At 36.9% G+C, this 16,077-nt stretch overlaps 1 protein-coding gene across 1 annotated transcript; it reads left to right on the top strand.

Moving 5' to 3' along the window:
* Positions 1–13,525: 13,525 nt before the first annotated feature.
* Positions 13,526–13,827, top strand: LOC101961493 (large ribosomal subunit protein eL43). The gene has a single exon (XM_005339516.3). The coding sequence runs from the start codon at positions 13,526–13,528 to the stop codon at positions 13,805–13,807; it is 282 nt and encodes a 93-aa protein (XP_005339573.2). The 3' UTR covers positions 13,808–13,827.
* The last annotated feature ends 2,250 nt before the right edge of the window (positions 13,828–16,077 follow it).

Below are 16,077 nucleotides of genomic sequence, written 5' to 3'. Positions count from 1 at the left end.
AATGGAGACGTACTCCATGCTCATGATTAGGTTCATATGTATTATGAAGATGTTAGTCCTTAAAATCTACCAAATTATGCCAAATTCATGTACAAATACATATAATTGATCCCACTTTTATGAAAGTATGTATAATTAAAATGCACTAATAAAATAATAAAACAACAATAATAATAAAATATAATATCTGTAGAGTAGAGCAAGTAGACAGGGGGAGGCAGGAAAAGAGGGGAAAAGAAGATAATTGGAAATTAGATTCATCAAATTATGTTATGTGCATGTACAAGTATGGCATAGTGAATCCTTTATTATGTGTAATTATAATGCAGCAATAAAAAAACTCCAAAAACAAAAACCTAAAAAAAAAAAAATGTGAGGTCTTCCTAATTTGATCTCAAAATTCTATGCAATCCCAATAAAAATTCTTGTAAGCAACAGAGACCACTCTGTTAGTTTGCTATTGTGGATATCAGCAAACTGACTATAAAGATTTTCTGGAAAGATGAAAGACTCAAAAGAGTCAACATAATACTGAAGAGGAATAAATTCAGGAGAGTGAAACTTCCCAATATCAAGACTCACTATGAAGCTATGGTATTCAGGACCGTGTGGCATTGGTGAAAGTATAGACAAATCATTCTAGAAAGTAAATTTGAGGGTAGTGTCTGTCTGATTTTCTCAACATTGGTTGAGAGAGTAACTGGAATACACTATGCTCAATAACTACTTAGGGGCAGAAAGAATGGAGACTCCAGTAGGTTGAAAGATAAGTTTTCTGAAGGCCATGTCTGATTTTCAGGACTTATGATTTTAAACATTTTTGAGGAGTAAAGATAGCATTTCAGAAGAAAAGTGAACAGTACATTTTCTCACAGTGGTCACTCTCTCTTCTTGTTGGTTCATCCTACATCTGCCCCTCAGCCTCCTACATCTCTGGATGAGGAGAATCTTGTCCTAATGTGACTCAGGTCTAAGTGGGAAGTGTAGAACATACAGCCAAAAATTAATCTTGTTAGGGAAACATTTTGTAGGAAGTGGAGATTCTACTGAAATGTTTCATCAACTGTCATTCCCATAATCTTTATCTGGCAGTCAATTATGGTCTCCAGAAAACAGACGTCTTCATGCAGCCAAACTTGGAGTTGGACTTCAAACTTTTTATTTAGCATGACTGAACTTACTTTTGGTAGAAGAACTACACTTTATACTCCAAACAGCTAAAAATCAATTTTAGTCAGTATTTTCATTGTTGTGACCAAAAGAATGGACAAGAACAATTTATAGGAAGAAAAATTTATTCTGTCTCATGATTTCAGAGGTTCTGTCCACAGTGAGCCTACTCCATCGCTCTGGGCCCACAGTGAGGTAGAACATCACGGCAGAAGGACATGGTGGAGAGAAGCACTCAGAACATGGCAACCAGAAAGAAGAGAGAGAGAGAGAGAGAGAGAGAGAGAGAGAGAGAGAGAGAGAGAGAGAGAGAGAGAGAGAGATCTTTACTCATCAGGGACAAAAATACATATCCCAAAGACACACCCTCAGTGACTTACTTTCTATAGCCACACCCTACCCGCCTACAGTTACCATCCAATTAATCCATATCAGTGAATTAATCCACTGATTGGTTTACATCTCTCATAATCTAATTATTTCATCTCACAAAATTCTTTTAAAATATTTTTTTAGTTGTAGATGGGCACAATGCCTTTATTTTATTTTTATGTGGTGCTGAGGCTTGAACTCAATGCCTTCCACATGTGAGGTGAGAATTCTATCACTGAGCTACAACCCCCGCCATGAAAATTCTTGCATTGTCTCACACACAAGCTTTTGTGGGCTATCTCATATCTAAACTATAACACATGGTTTATTCTTAATTCTCAATTTTTGTTCCTTGTGGTGAAGAGACTGGAAATGCCACTTGATTATTTATGGACAGGAGAGATGCCTGGCCAATGAGTTGGAAAGGGATCCTGCATTCAATCTAAACTTTTCTTCAGGATGCTGCAAATTTACTCTCACTTTTAACTTATCTCATGCCATCTTTTTAAGATGGTGGTTTCTTGTATTTATGAGCTCTTAATAGGGGTTTCAGGCTTTACTTAAGGACTTATTTAAAGTCTGAATTTTGAGAAATGTATCACAGACATCAAAGTACATACATGGCTTAGAATTTTTGAATTCAGTTTAGCTTCAATGTCAAGAGTTGTCCTTGTGAGTGGTAAGGGACCTGGAGTATTTATGCTTTCACACTAATGAATCACTCACTTTGGAGTTCTTCTAAAGAATGCAAATTCTCAGGCACTCCCATGTAGGCAAAAATTAGTAGCATCTTGAGGTAAAGAACAGCAGAATATGTGTTTGTGTTTTATGAGCACTTACTTGAAGGTAGTGTGCATAAATATTTGGTTACATGATATGAGGGGATATGGGCAGAGCATGATTTGTCTTCAGCTCCTAATTGACAGAGATGTTTTTATGTAACTGCTATGACATTAGTGACAACAGAACAGAACAAACAAAACAATCCATATCATTTCTGAATTGTTCATTTGTATCTTGAGCTTTTCTCTTTTGGGTGTACTTATCTTTATTTTTGGGTTCTTCTGAGCGAAATTTTGTTTTTGCTAATTATAAATCAGTTACTTGAAAACAACAGACCAATTTTGCTGTTAATGGTGTCCTGGATTCTTCTGTCTTTGCTCTTCCCAGACCATTTGAGCTGGAACCACTGATTTCATCCTACTTATCCTGTTGTATTTCATTTCTAACAAGAACTGGCAGTTTGCAACAGAACTCACCTTCCTGGGAGGGGGTGCTAATCCCTGTCCTCTTGTCAGTTATGCCTGGGGTGGCTCACATTTTACTCTGGCTATCCATTTGGGTTTGTGGGGTTGTGTGTCTGGCTGTGCTGCTCTCCTCAGTTTGATGTCCAAATCCATTCTGTGTCCTTGTCTTCCTGCTCTGTTCCTTGGAGTCTGACTATTGTTATCTGCATTATCAAACTCTCTTGCCTCTGCCCTAGCAGGGAAGGAAGTGAATGAGGCAGGTATTATTGCCCTGGACTGTCCCCGTGGGAGTGCTGTGGACTGAATTCATCTATCTGGAGCTTCACCCAAGCTAAGTCATCCTGCCCACTCAGCTCTTTTGTCCACATTCGCCTAAATATGGCAAAAATGCCTCCATTATCCGTCCTTCACCATCCCTTTGATTTTCCTACATCCTACACACAATATTGTAAAATGTTTGGGTTTGTTCTTCTTCACAGATGTTGCACCAGAGGGCTTAGCTGGTGAACCAGAGGGTCAACTTTCCAAGTCTTTCTCTGGCCATCTCAGGGCTACTTACCTGCTTCAGCGGGCCACAGGAAAGTTGCACACAGGTAAGATGAACATATGGTCAGCAGTCGTCTCTCCCCTTGATTGTCCTTGCAAAGGATGGCAGAGCAGAGTGTTCCGTCCTGAATCCAGGAAGAGCAGTGTCTACCGGCTCTCTTACTGAAGTTACCTGTGGTGCAGGAGAGTGGGTTACGAAGGCAGCCCTCAAGCAGAACAAGATGTCTCTGAATTGTTCTTGATTTGAGAATTTTTTTTGTTTACTTATCCAAAAAATTATACTCAAATATCCTGGGCTCCCATATCAGGGCAGTTCTTTAATTAGTACAGAAAAATAAATGGATTAAGGAGAATCTATGTTGTTAAACTTTCTAGTTACTTTTCTGAGACTTTAAAAAATAAGTATTTTGTATCAACAAGATTTGAGTTACTGTTATGGCACTTTGGGAACATATTTTTACCATGTGACAATGTTTGTATATTTTTATGTTGGTCCATGGGAGGAAATATGACTTTGAGCAAATAATTCCCATGAATGGACTGCTCTTTGGTCAAAAGTAGATGTTTCCTCTCTGACTGGGCACCTATCTTTCTCTGCCCCAAGAGGACAAGGAATGGGGTTAATATTTTTTGTGTGTGTGTGCTGAAAGTTCTTTCCTCACTCTTCTTTGATGTCATGCTGCTTCCTGAATGAGCTGGGAAAGCAAACTGAGAGTATGTTGTGCTTTCTTCTCTATTTGGGGGAAGACCTAAAGATTCCTAACTCCGTTTGTGGCTGGGTTTATAAAATTTATGTGTGGAGGAAAAAGAAAGAACTAGAGAATTAGAGAAGGAATTAAAGAATTCTATTTTGGCAGTAGATCTAAGCTTTACATTAAAATAGATTTTATCACATTAAAACCTGATCTTTTGATCTCATTTTGTTTGGCTCCTGTGTCTTATTTTTCCATTAGTTCTGTCCTCAGAGTGCTAATTAAGACGGGCGAATTGTTCTTATAACTTTCCCCCTTCTAACAATATTCTATCTATTCTTTCATTCACCTAACTATTTATCCACTGATATCACCTGCCTCTCCCCAAACAAGTGAGAATTTTCTGGGACTCTGGTCTTTGTTTCCCCTGATTTCTCGGCCTGGAATGACCTGCACTCTTTTTCACAGATCATATCTGAATTATCACTCAGAATTTATAGCAATAAGTTCACAGTATAACATAACTTGACCACGCATTGCCATAGTAACCATATTATAATGGGACATGGTTTCTGAGTAAAAATGTAGAATCAAGTAAATATATGGTCAATTAAAAGCAGAAAGATACATCATATATAAAAAACAAATAATTATCTTACAACTAAAATTTGGTCCCCAATTTTATACAATGAACATGAGGTTATTTCATATATTGATTAATAGGAATCTCAGTGAACATTATTTATAATGCATAGCCCATGAAAAATAGACCTTTGTCATAACATTGGCCATTTAAAATCTAGATGTAAACTACATTCATGTTAACTGAACATTAATTAATAACAATATCATTAGATTTAATAAACTTTAACAAATTGGGGGGATTAAATTTGATGACCAATTATTTTACAAAACTGCCCAGAAAATGTTCAGTTGATACACATACTCAATTTATAACTGTGTAGCAAGTGAATTCTGTTTGTTTATTTCACCATCACCAAACTTTAAAGTTTGTATTATTGTCTTTTTAAATAGTTATTTATATGGAATAATAATGCATTTATTTAAAAATTGTAATTTTATGATGGTAAAATGTTAATGGGATTCAGTGGGATATTTCTATATCTGAATAATGCTTAGTGATTAAAACAAACTTCCATTCTTCATCCCCCACATCTTTCTCAATCTCTAGTATTCACTAGTCTACTTTCAAGTCAACATCTTCTAGCTTCCACATATGAGAGAGGACATGTGGTACTTGTCCTTCTGTATCTGACTTCACTTCATATCCTTCAATCCATGATAGGATTACATTCTTCTTTATGTCCAAATAATAGTTCATTGTGTATATATGCCATATTTTCTTTATCCATTCATCTGTTCATGGGCATCCAGGCCAATCTGATATTTAAACTATTGTGGTTGTGCTATGACAAATATAGATATGCAAGTATTCTTTGGTATGCTGAATTCACTTCACTTAGGTTTATATCCATGAGTGGGATTGCTAGATTATGCTAATTCTAATTTTAGATTTCTGAGAAGCCTCCAAACTATTGTGGTGGAAATAGTCTGATACTCAAGCTGGGTTCACGTAAAGCTACACATTTGAAGTTCCTGCATTCCTAAATATGACAAAAATGCCTCCATTATCAGTCCTTCATTTTGTGTATGTTTTGCTTAGGAATGCAGGAATGTGCTGGGTGTGGTAGTGCACACCTGTGATCTCAGTGGCTCAGGAGGCTGAGACAGGAGGATTGCCAATTCAAAGCCAGCCTCAGCAATTTAGCAAGACTCTAAGCAACTCAGCAAGACCCTGTTTCTAAATTTAAAATATATATTTTAAAGGGCTGTGGCTGTGGTTAAGTGCCCCTGGGTTCAATCCCTGGTATGGAAAAAAAAAAGTGCAAGAATGTATTTATATCCATTTAAGAAGAAAAGCAAAGGCATAACTTTTATAAGATAAAAAAGGTTTAGGAATCCCACAAAGGACTTTAGGTGTGAACATATGAAGAACATATGAGTATATTCTCTAGAGTCTATTCTTTGTTCTTCCCTCCTCCTCCTCCTCCCAAACACGATCATAAAAGCAGCCTGCAAGGGAACAGATGAATCCAAATAGAGCACCCTTCTTTGTGGGAAGCAAGAACAAGGCCCATTCTCCATTCCTCAATTGATGGTGGATGGGGTCTGTGAGACATTACAGGGCATACAAAAACCAAGGCACAGCCTGGATGTGGCCCTCCTGCACCCCTCCCTGAGTCCATCCATCTGGCCAATACCTACTATCAGCAGTCAGAGTTCTTAGGTGAAACCACTATATCTGAAGAAGCTGGTTAACTTCAGCAAGAAGGGAGTTTACTGGGCAGACATAGGCTATTGGAAGGAATCATGTTTGGGAACAGGCAGGATTCAGGAGAAGGCAGGCAGATGGAAATCGAGCCAAGTCACATCGTGGAATCTGCCTGTCAGGATGCTGGCTGGCACTTCCAAAACTGCCTCCATAGGCAGCTGAATGCTACGGGTGGCACCCCGATCACTACACAAGAGAGCTGGGTGCTGGATTGTGCATCTGTACCTTTGACATTATGAACTCTCATTACTTCAGAGGCATTGACCCAACTGGAAGCACCTGATCAATAGAAGCTGGGCAATGTGTTCTGAGCAGTCTGCATCAATGTGCAGAAATTCAACTAAGATCTAAGAGAGGATTCCTCCAAATAGGAGAACAAATATTCTTTTTTTTGTGTGTATTATTATTATTATTATTTTGCAAAAGTTTATTAAGTTTCCAACAGACTCCAATCCAACACTTCATTCTAGCTATAGGTGGCAAAAGATGTTACAGCGGGGCTCCTGATGTCTAAATAGGAATGGAATCAATTCAGGCACAAGAATCGGCTTACTTTTTGCCAGATTTCTTTTTTCTTTTCTTTTTCTTTTTCTTTTTTTAACGAGAGAGTGAGAGAAGGAGAGAGAGAGAATTTTTTAAAATTTTATTTTTTAGTTATCGGTGGACACAACATCTCTGTTTGTATGTGGTGCTGAGGATGGAAACCTGGCTGCATGCATGCCAGGCGAGCGTGTTACGGCTTGAGCCACATCCCCAGCCCTTTGCCAGATTTCTTAATTCCACCTGTGGTCAGGGGGCCCTTCCCCGTGGCCTTCGCTTTTAGCTCCTCAAGTTTCTTCTGCTCCTCTTTTTGTTTCTGTTTGAAAGCCTTCTCTTCCTCATCCAGCTCCTTGGCCTGCTTCTCAGGTTGTTTCAGGGGCTTCTTCTTGCCACCTTCCCAGCCAGACAAGGGGCCTGCCGCCCCTACCCCAAACCTTGCTCCTCCAAATATTCTTATTCTTCAACTTTCTGCCTGAATTTCACTTCCTGATGGAAACAACTCAATCTGATTTCACCTATTATTAAAACTTTTCATTTTTTTTGGAATTTTTGGCTTGGGGTTTTCAGGCTACAAGTGTAATGTAGATTGCAGCTTGAAACATAACCAACATGTGCTTGTGGTTAAGAATTCCCAAGAAGCTGGTTTTGGACCACCAGGGCTGAGAAGAGCTGTGACATTTTTTTTTTTTTCTACTTCAGGGACTGAGAATGAAGGCTGCTCCACCCGGGTTGGCTCTGGCATCCTCACAGAGGAGCACCAAGTCTCCAAGCCCCTACTGACCTAGTTCCTGCCTTCTTGTCTCTGCCTTCCCAGGAACTTACTTTCTTGGCAGCTCAGTCACGCATCAAAACTACGCTTTTTGTTTGTTTAATTCAGACTTCTAATGCATGCTGAATTGGAAGAAGATTTTCTGAAAGGGAAACTGCTCTATGGCTAGAAATGACTGCCTCTATACATATTTTTAGATTTTTTAGGAACGAATGAATGAGTGAATGAATGAATGAGTTTTATTTTATATTATAATGAACAGAGGCAATTGATTTTGCTTTGTGCTTTTTCTTGGCTATTGCTTTACATTTGCTGAAACTCCAAGGAGAGTTTTTAAAAATTCATTGAGTAGAAGAGTTTCATTCTATAAGAGCATGCCATTTTTTTTCCTTAATAAAAATAAATCAGTACATTCAAAATTGAAACAGGAAGGAGATTTTCTGGGTAGAGAGTAGTTATTGAACTAATATCCAAAATCTTTACTGAAGGATCCTCTGCCCTTCATCCTTTGTTTTTCTGCCATACAATAGGAGGCAGGCCTCAGAAGGTCTTTGCTCCTGCTTAACATGGGACAAGTGACTCATGCAGCAAGGCTGCAGACTTTCAAATGAGTCTTCCAAAGTGATTGCCCTAAAGTCCAGGGACTCTCTGGATTGTATCTACACACACACACACAATCCCACACACACTATACGCTGTATGTCCAAGTGTGGTCCAAGCCATCAGAATGGCCTATCAATTTAGAATATTCTCATAAACCTTTAAGGGCTTTGTTTATATAGCAGCATAGTATACTAATAACAGTAAAATCTTTTGACATATAGTGGGCAGGTGTTAAAGCTCTGCTCTTTTATTAACTATGTGAATTTGAGCTAATTATTTTACTTTGTCAAATTCAGTTTAGTTAAGTAAAATAGAGATCATATCAATCTCATATGGTTGCTACAAAGATAAATATATATAATTCATGGAAGCACTTATCATAGTACCAAATACTCCCTTTTTTCCAGTTGATTACTTCCCTTTTTAAGGAGTCATTTTACCAAATACAGTTTATTAACATTTGTTTTTGAAAAATCTATACAGTAAATTAGGACAAAGAAAAGAGAACTACTTCTTGAATTGTGCACAGTAAGTTAGGTTGTATTAGTTCATTCAACAGATAGAATAACCAAGTCCCAAAGACTGTAACTTGCTACTTATAAAGTGAATATTCCAGAAAAAAAATTGTTCAAATGTTCATAAATTTTTAAAAATATTTTATCCCCTCTCACAGATTAGTTTTGCAGCTTTTCTACCTTTCCCAGTCTGATTGATAGGAGTCTTGAAGTTTACTCTGTGGAGAGTCTGAACCAGACTCTGGGCTCAGAAACCAGGCACAGCCACGAACAAGGGGACTGAGCTGGAAAGACAGATCACATAAATTCCACCAGCTCTCTGAATACTGGAAACATCATTATTAAGGTCACTCTCCTTCTATTCTCTTGAACTAGAAGACTGGAGTCACCTCTCTGTTGAGTTTGAAGTAAAATGCTGAAGTTAGTGTTCCTCCAAAAAATAGCCCTCACAAACCACAGAGGAGTGAAATCTCCCAGTGTCCACATGTGGCCTGAACTCACAGAGAGGCCTATTGACTTAGGATAGTCTAAGCTTCAAGAGAATAGCCAAGGACCCCCAAGCTGTTGGAGAAAGCTTACAATGTGACTCACTGAAACTCAGAAGAAACAACTCTAAATGGCAGTAATCATCCAACGGCAGAGGCTTCTTGAGGTGCAAAACTTTCTAAGGTGAATACTGGGACTCATCTTTTTGTATTGGTCGGTTTCATTGTGTGGGTGGTAGCTGGAAATTTTCACACAGGCTGACCACAGAGCTTGCTCCTGTACTGAAGCTTTTGGTTGGAAGCCGTGGAACAGGGAGTTTTGTTTGTTTGTTTTTTAAGACAACCTTCTGCTGGGATGGAGAATGAACACCAGAAGACAATTTACTAGGAATTCTCTTGGGTCCACTCTTCACTTACCAAATCTTTGCATTTGGCAAGTACTGTCCACCACTTTCTGTGCCCAGATTTTTGTGCCATAGTAGGAAAGGGGTAGCACACCGCTGTTTGTCACTGGTCAGCTTAATATACTGACACAGACTTCTGGGGTGGCAGTTCTTCTCTTTCCAAAAGCTGTGGGGTCAGACAGACCAGCAGTTGGCAAAGTCTACTAACCTCATTTTGGCACCAGGCTCCTGCAGCTTGATATTGACATCTACTTGATATTGACATCTATTGATAGTCAGTAACATTTCAAGGGTTTATCACCTGGACTTTGAGCCTAAAAGGATGGGATTGGTATAGGTTGGGGATGGTCTTTAAGGAAAGAAGTGGGTATAGCAGTAAAGCCTTTGGCTTTGGTTTTTCCATCATCATTTTTCCAGGAAGGAAAAATTGACGTTTTTCTCAATTTTGTAGTGAGAAAAAGGTGACATGAGGTTGACACGCCCTCAATGGCTAATTTATTAAGTAAATAACATTGCAAGAAAAGGGCCAGGTCTCCCATCCCCCAGCAGTTCCTCTCTTTCCCTTTTTATAAGACTTCACTTTTTTAGAGCAGTACTAGGCTCACAGAAAAACTGACAGAAAATTGCTCAAATTTCCTGTAGACTTCCTGACCCCCTATGTACAATCTCCTCCATTCTTACCACCTTATACTAAGTGGTAAGTTTTTACAGTGGATGAACCTACATTACCACTTTATCACCTAGAGTTCATAGTTTACATGAGGATTCACTTTGAGTATTGTACATTCTATGGCTTTGGACTAATTTATAATGATATTTATCCACCATTATAGTGTTGTACAGGGTAGTTTCACTGCCCTAAAAATCCTCTGTACTCTGTTACATTCTCTTTAGTCAGGATTTTGTAGTAGCTGAACAAGTTGAGTTTACAAAATAACACATATAATAGTGGTTTGAATGGGTTCCTTAAGGGATGGAATTCAGTGAAGAAATAAAAGCAACATTTATCTAGCAAATACTATGTGCTAGGCACTAATAGTATCTAATCAAGAACTTTGAAGGAGGGGAGTGGAAAACATCTCACAGAGGATAATTATCTTGCTTTGAAACTTTTGAAGCTCTTATCCTTGAAAAGATTATTGTGCTCTAAATACCAAAATTCAAATATTTTATATTTTAATTTTTCAAGGTAATAAAAATTAACTTGAAGACAAAATAGCTGTTCTTGAGGTTTTTCTTTGAAAAATTATAGATTTGACAATAATTTAAGCTGAACCTTCTGACTTCATTTTTGTCTCTCTTTTTTTTTGGTCTCTAAAATGCATATTTCAGACAAGGGTTTTTAAAATTATGAGTTATAATTAAAAAATGGATCATGTCAACAACTCTCTGGAGGAACACTCTTGAGAAAAATCCAGGGACAGTGAAAAGGACATGAGGAATATGGGGGAAGCCTGAAGGTATGAACTTGATCACCCGTACCTGGACCACTTCAGGCTCAATCCCTTGAGGTCCCTGGGGGTAGGCAGCAGAACACCAGAGAGCATACACTCTGCAGTGGCATCTGCAAAAAATAGGATATTTGCTGAGTGTGGGCATGCAGAGACATCAGGGTGGAGTCCCAGGATAGTCAGAGCGAGGACATGGCAGCTCAGACAGCTGGCTGTGAACAGAGAACATCTATGGTAAGAGCAGGAGCTGATTCTTTAAATAACTTGCCAGGCTGTGGGCCAGGACAATGTAATTACAGGAAGGCCTGCCCTGGAATAGGTCTTTACTGGTAGAGGATGTCGATCTTGGACTTCACCTGGGACTGGTGCCAGGCTACTCTCCCTAGGCCATTCCTGAATAGGTGGAACCCTGTGGTTTTATGCTGCCCTTTCATTATTGAGGTGTGGGAGGTGGTAAGGGGGTGGGATGGGGCCAGGCTACCCATATAATTGGTATGGAATTTGGTTTGATTTTTAAAAAATGCTCCATTTTTTTTTTTTTTGCTTGGGGTCGTATTAGAGATATAAGACTTGGTTCTGATTGCTTCTCTTCATCATAATCTTTCATTGCCCCAAACTGCTCTGCATTTAGTACAAATTTTATCTCCCTGACCCTGGCCTTTTAAAAAAGTGTTTGAATCTCATTTTTAGAATTTCCTTTTAGACCAATATTAGAAAAATGATGAACATTAAAATTTATACCCACAAATTTCAGAGATTTTCATACCCCACTGGAGTTCTAGAAGTTATAGAAACTCGAATTTTCTGCAAAATAGGAAAATAATACATTTTTTTCTAGATACTGTAGTGAAGTCTGTGTCTTCCCTGGTCACATAGAAGGAGTTGTCTCTATAGGGAGAGAGTGGGAACAGAGAGTGGAAGGTGGGCATCTGAGGAAGTATTTTTTTTAAAAAACCTTTTTTTAGTTGTAGTTGGACACAATACCTTTATTTTATTTATTTATTTATATTGGGTGCTAAGGATTGAACTCAGTACCTTGCATGTGCTAGGGAAGTTGTTTTTAGGAAAGCATTAAAATTTAAATTGCATGTTTATGGAAAAACCATAAAGGATTGCAGACTCAGAGAAAATAAATTTTCAATGACAAAGGATTTGAGTACTAGAGGAAGACAATTGTTTGCTTCTTGGAGGTGTCATTTATGTGAATTCTAAAAATTACCAATCCCGTAAATTTCAGTTTTATCATTTGTAAAATTAGTATAATAATAAAATGTATTTCGGTAAGAGTTATGGAAGATAAAGTATATACACTTAGTGTGTTCTTTGACTTACATTAAGTACCCAATAGAAATTACTCATTCATATTATTATTAATTTGAAAAAGTTCAACTTAAATATTTATTTTTAGCACATATCAAAATTATATTTCCTTTATTAATGAGACAACCAGCAAGAAGACAAGGTTGCTCCTAAGAGCATTTGAGACACAGGGACACACACACAATTTTATGTATGTATATAGTATGTAAATTCAAAAACATATGTGTAAATAGTGAAGATAATGATGTTAAAATAAGATTTCATGTTAGATGTATGATTAAATAATGTCATACAGAACAATAAAATCATATTGCCTTAAGGATTAACTGATATATTGAACTATGCAAATAGTAATGATATTAATTTATATAAAACTTTCACCTTATGAGATTATAAAAGGACCGACCCTTTACCCATTATGAATTGTTAATCAAATATATTATGATGTCCTCCAAGAGTGTGAAGTTAGAGTCAAAGAGGTATTTTAGAAAATGCTGTAGTTTGATATTCAAGAATCAACCATCTATTTACATGTTTTCATGTTCATAATTAATTTGTTTTTAAAGTTATTAAGGGCAACTTTGGAAGATACTGTGCAACCTAGAAGACATTATGATTTTAAAATATGAGAAGGCAAAGAAGGAAATGTGTGAATGGAAAAGATATCTTCTATTACACCTAGAAGATTATACACAACAGAGGGATTTAGAATGAATAAAAATTGGTGTGCTAGCTGTTATTATTTGTATATTGTAAAATTTGACTTTAAATTTTATTTTAAAATGTAATCTCTTATTGCATCTTCAAAATAAGAGCAGACAAAAAGGAATGAGAAAAATAAGCAAAAAGTTCTGGAAAACTGAAAATAATATAACCCAAATCAAACCAAAGCAAATCAAAGAAAAAAAAACAACAAAAAAACCCAAAACAAAAGCAAAAACTGAATTAAAATAGAAGGGTTGAAAGAAAAAGGTGAGGAAATTTTCCATAAACAATAAGAAGACAAAGACAAAGAAAGGAAAGTAGGTTCTCCGGTCTCGGGCCTAAGTCGTGGAGATATGGCTAAACTCACTAAGAAAGTCATAATCGTCGGTAAATATGGGACCCGCTATTGTGCCTCCCTCTGGAAAATGATGAAGAAAATTGAAATCAGCCAGCACGCCAAGTGCACTTGTTCCTTCTGTGGCAAAACCAAGATGGAGAAGAGACCGGCTGTGGGGATCGGGCACTGTGGTTCCTGCATGAAAACAGTGGCTGGTGGTGCCTGGACCTATAACACCACCTCTGCTGTCACAGTCAAGTCTGCACTCAGAAGGTCGAAGGAGGTGAAGGACCAGTAGAAAGTTATACCATACAACAAAATTGTGGTTTGTTGTTCATTGTATTAATTGGATCTTCTGATGTGAATTGCATTAATATTGTCCCTTCAAAAGAGATTTGTAAACTGAAGCCCTTCTAATTTGAATTGGAAAATTTTGCTGAGATGGGTTATTGTAATTCAAGTTTTTTTTTTTTCCCAGTAGTAAGATGATAATGGCATAAAACTAAGTCTTACAGCTTAGGTATATGCTTAGTTTTTTTTTTTTTTGTTTTTTTTTTTTTTAAAGCACTGTTCAACTTCTCAGAGATACATTGACATATTGTGCAAAATTTGTTTTAAAGGTAAAATGTGCTAAAATACACAAAGGACATACAAAAATTGCCTCTTTTGGTGTTTCATTTGACTGCACATTGTATCAATGCTTTTAGAATATGTAAAACAGTTATATAACAAATTTTGAATGTGTCTGCCATCCATTTTTTTTTTTTTTTTTTTTTTTTTTAGTTTTCACACAAAGGTTCATAGATTGAATTTGGTTTCATACAGATGGTAACAAAAAAGTATAAGTTCCTTGGAGGGATTTACTAGTTATGATTAGTTCTCTGGTGGTTATTATCTTTTTCTCAGCCATGTCTAAACAGCCGTCTGTGGTAGGGACTCCAAAATCAGAGTAATTCTTCATGAATGTAAAGGTTATAAAACATGGATTCCCTTTACTGTTAGAATAAAGACCTTTGTGACTTTTCTTGAATTGACCCCTTTCTGCTAAATCTTGCTTTTGCCCTTTAGTGACTTGTTGTTGTTTTTTTAAATAGCTTATACACAGATGTTTCCTTCATCTACATAAGAGCTGGCTCTGGCACGAATATCACTTTAGAGCAGTGCTCCTTAACTGGGCCAACCTCTTCTAAACCTATAAATAATGGGTTAGATTTTTTGTTTGGATTATTGTTTCAACAGAATTTAGCTTATTGTAGTGTACTTAGTACCAAGCATAATTCCTTGCGCTTAGCCTGCATAAGCAATGAGTAAATGTGGTCTTGTTTTACAAAAAAAGAAAAAAAAGGAAAGTAGGAAGGAGAGGAGAGGAATAATAAAATGATACATTTACTAAATTTAATCTTAACAAAAATAAGGCTAAGGATTACAAATTCTAGGGGAGGTGTTTGAATGAAACGTCCTTAAATTTGAGGAATTAATAATGTTAACATTATGAGTGTCTACTACTTGATAGGCATATGATCTTATCTCTCTGCCCTACATTCATCTCTAGATCAAGAAAAATCAGTCAATGTAGTGATATTATGTTAAAGGGAAAAAGCATATATAATAGAAATATACACTGAAGTATTTTTGTTTGAAATATTATAAGTATAGGATTTGCTTTAAAATGCTTTAGCAAAAAACCATGTAGTGATATATGAAAAAGGCTGTTAAAATAAAGATAACTGTTGATGTTGGATAATGGATTTAAGAAGTGAAATGTACTGTGAAGTTGTATTTTATGCGTTTAATAAAAAATAAAAAGGCAACTAAACAGTAAAAAGAAGTAACATTGATGAATCAGTCATTTGGCAAATTGAATTGGTTTCTGAGAGAGAACCCTCCCAGAGGGTCTGGTAACTTACTGGGTGGTGAGGATAATAAGAAAGAAGGAATACAGGATGGGCTCAGATATTGATACCTTGTTAGGTTGAAAACATTAGAGAAAGAAAATATTTTAGGAATAAGATAAATGTATTACCCATGTCTGAGTTTTACATGTTTGTGAGATATTCAAGTGGAGGTATTTGATTGTCTATTGAGAATACAGAATGTAAGTTGGAGCTGGACATGAACATGTGACAGCTATCAGTTGTATAGCACGGGTTCACCTTAGCCAATTTAGATTGAATGCATGTTTATCTCTAGAGCTTTCTGCTACATGGTATTGACCATTGGCCAATGCACTGAAATATGTTTATTAAAGATAAATTAGGTTCTATTGACCATGGGTCCATAATCTGTTTCAGGGCTGGAAGTTCCAGCTTGCCAATGCAGTTTGAAATAATAATTAGATTATAATAATCTAATAATAAAAATCATTGCACCTGATTTCAGTAGAGACTAGGTGGTTTCAATAGTTCAGGTTGGTCACATTGGTGAATATTGCCTATAAGACCAGTTCATTGTAAGAACAGCAGACTTAAGTCTTCTTGGCACCAAGAAGATTCCTACATATGTTGTTGATGGCTCTGCTCTGGAAATCTCTGGACTTCTCTCAATGTATCCTTCTTCGGCTGTTTCTGT

This window comes from Ictidomys tridecemlineatus, chromosome 4, assembly GCF_052094955.1.
Source record: "Ictidomys tridecemlineatus isolate mIctTri1 chromosome 4, mIctTri1.hap1, whole genome shotgun sequence".
Classification (NCBI taxonomy): Eukaryota; Metazoa; Chordata; class Mammalia; order Rodentia; family Sciuridae; genus Ictidomys; species Ictidomys tridecemlineatus.
The sequence above is the reverse complement of the archived record's forward strand: the minus strand, read 5'-3'. Positions and strand labels throughout refer to the sequence as shown.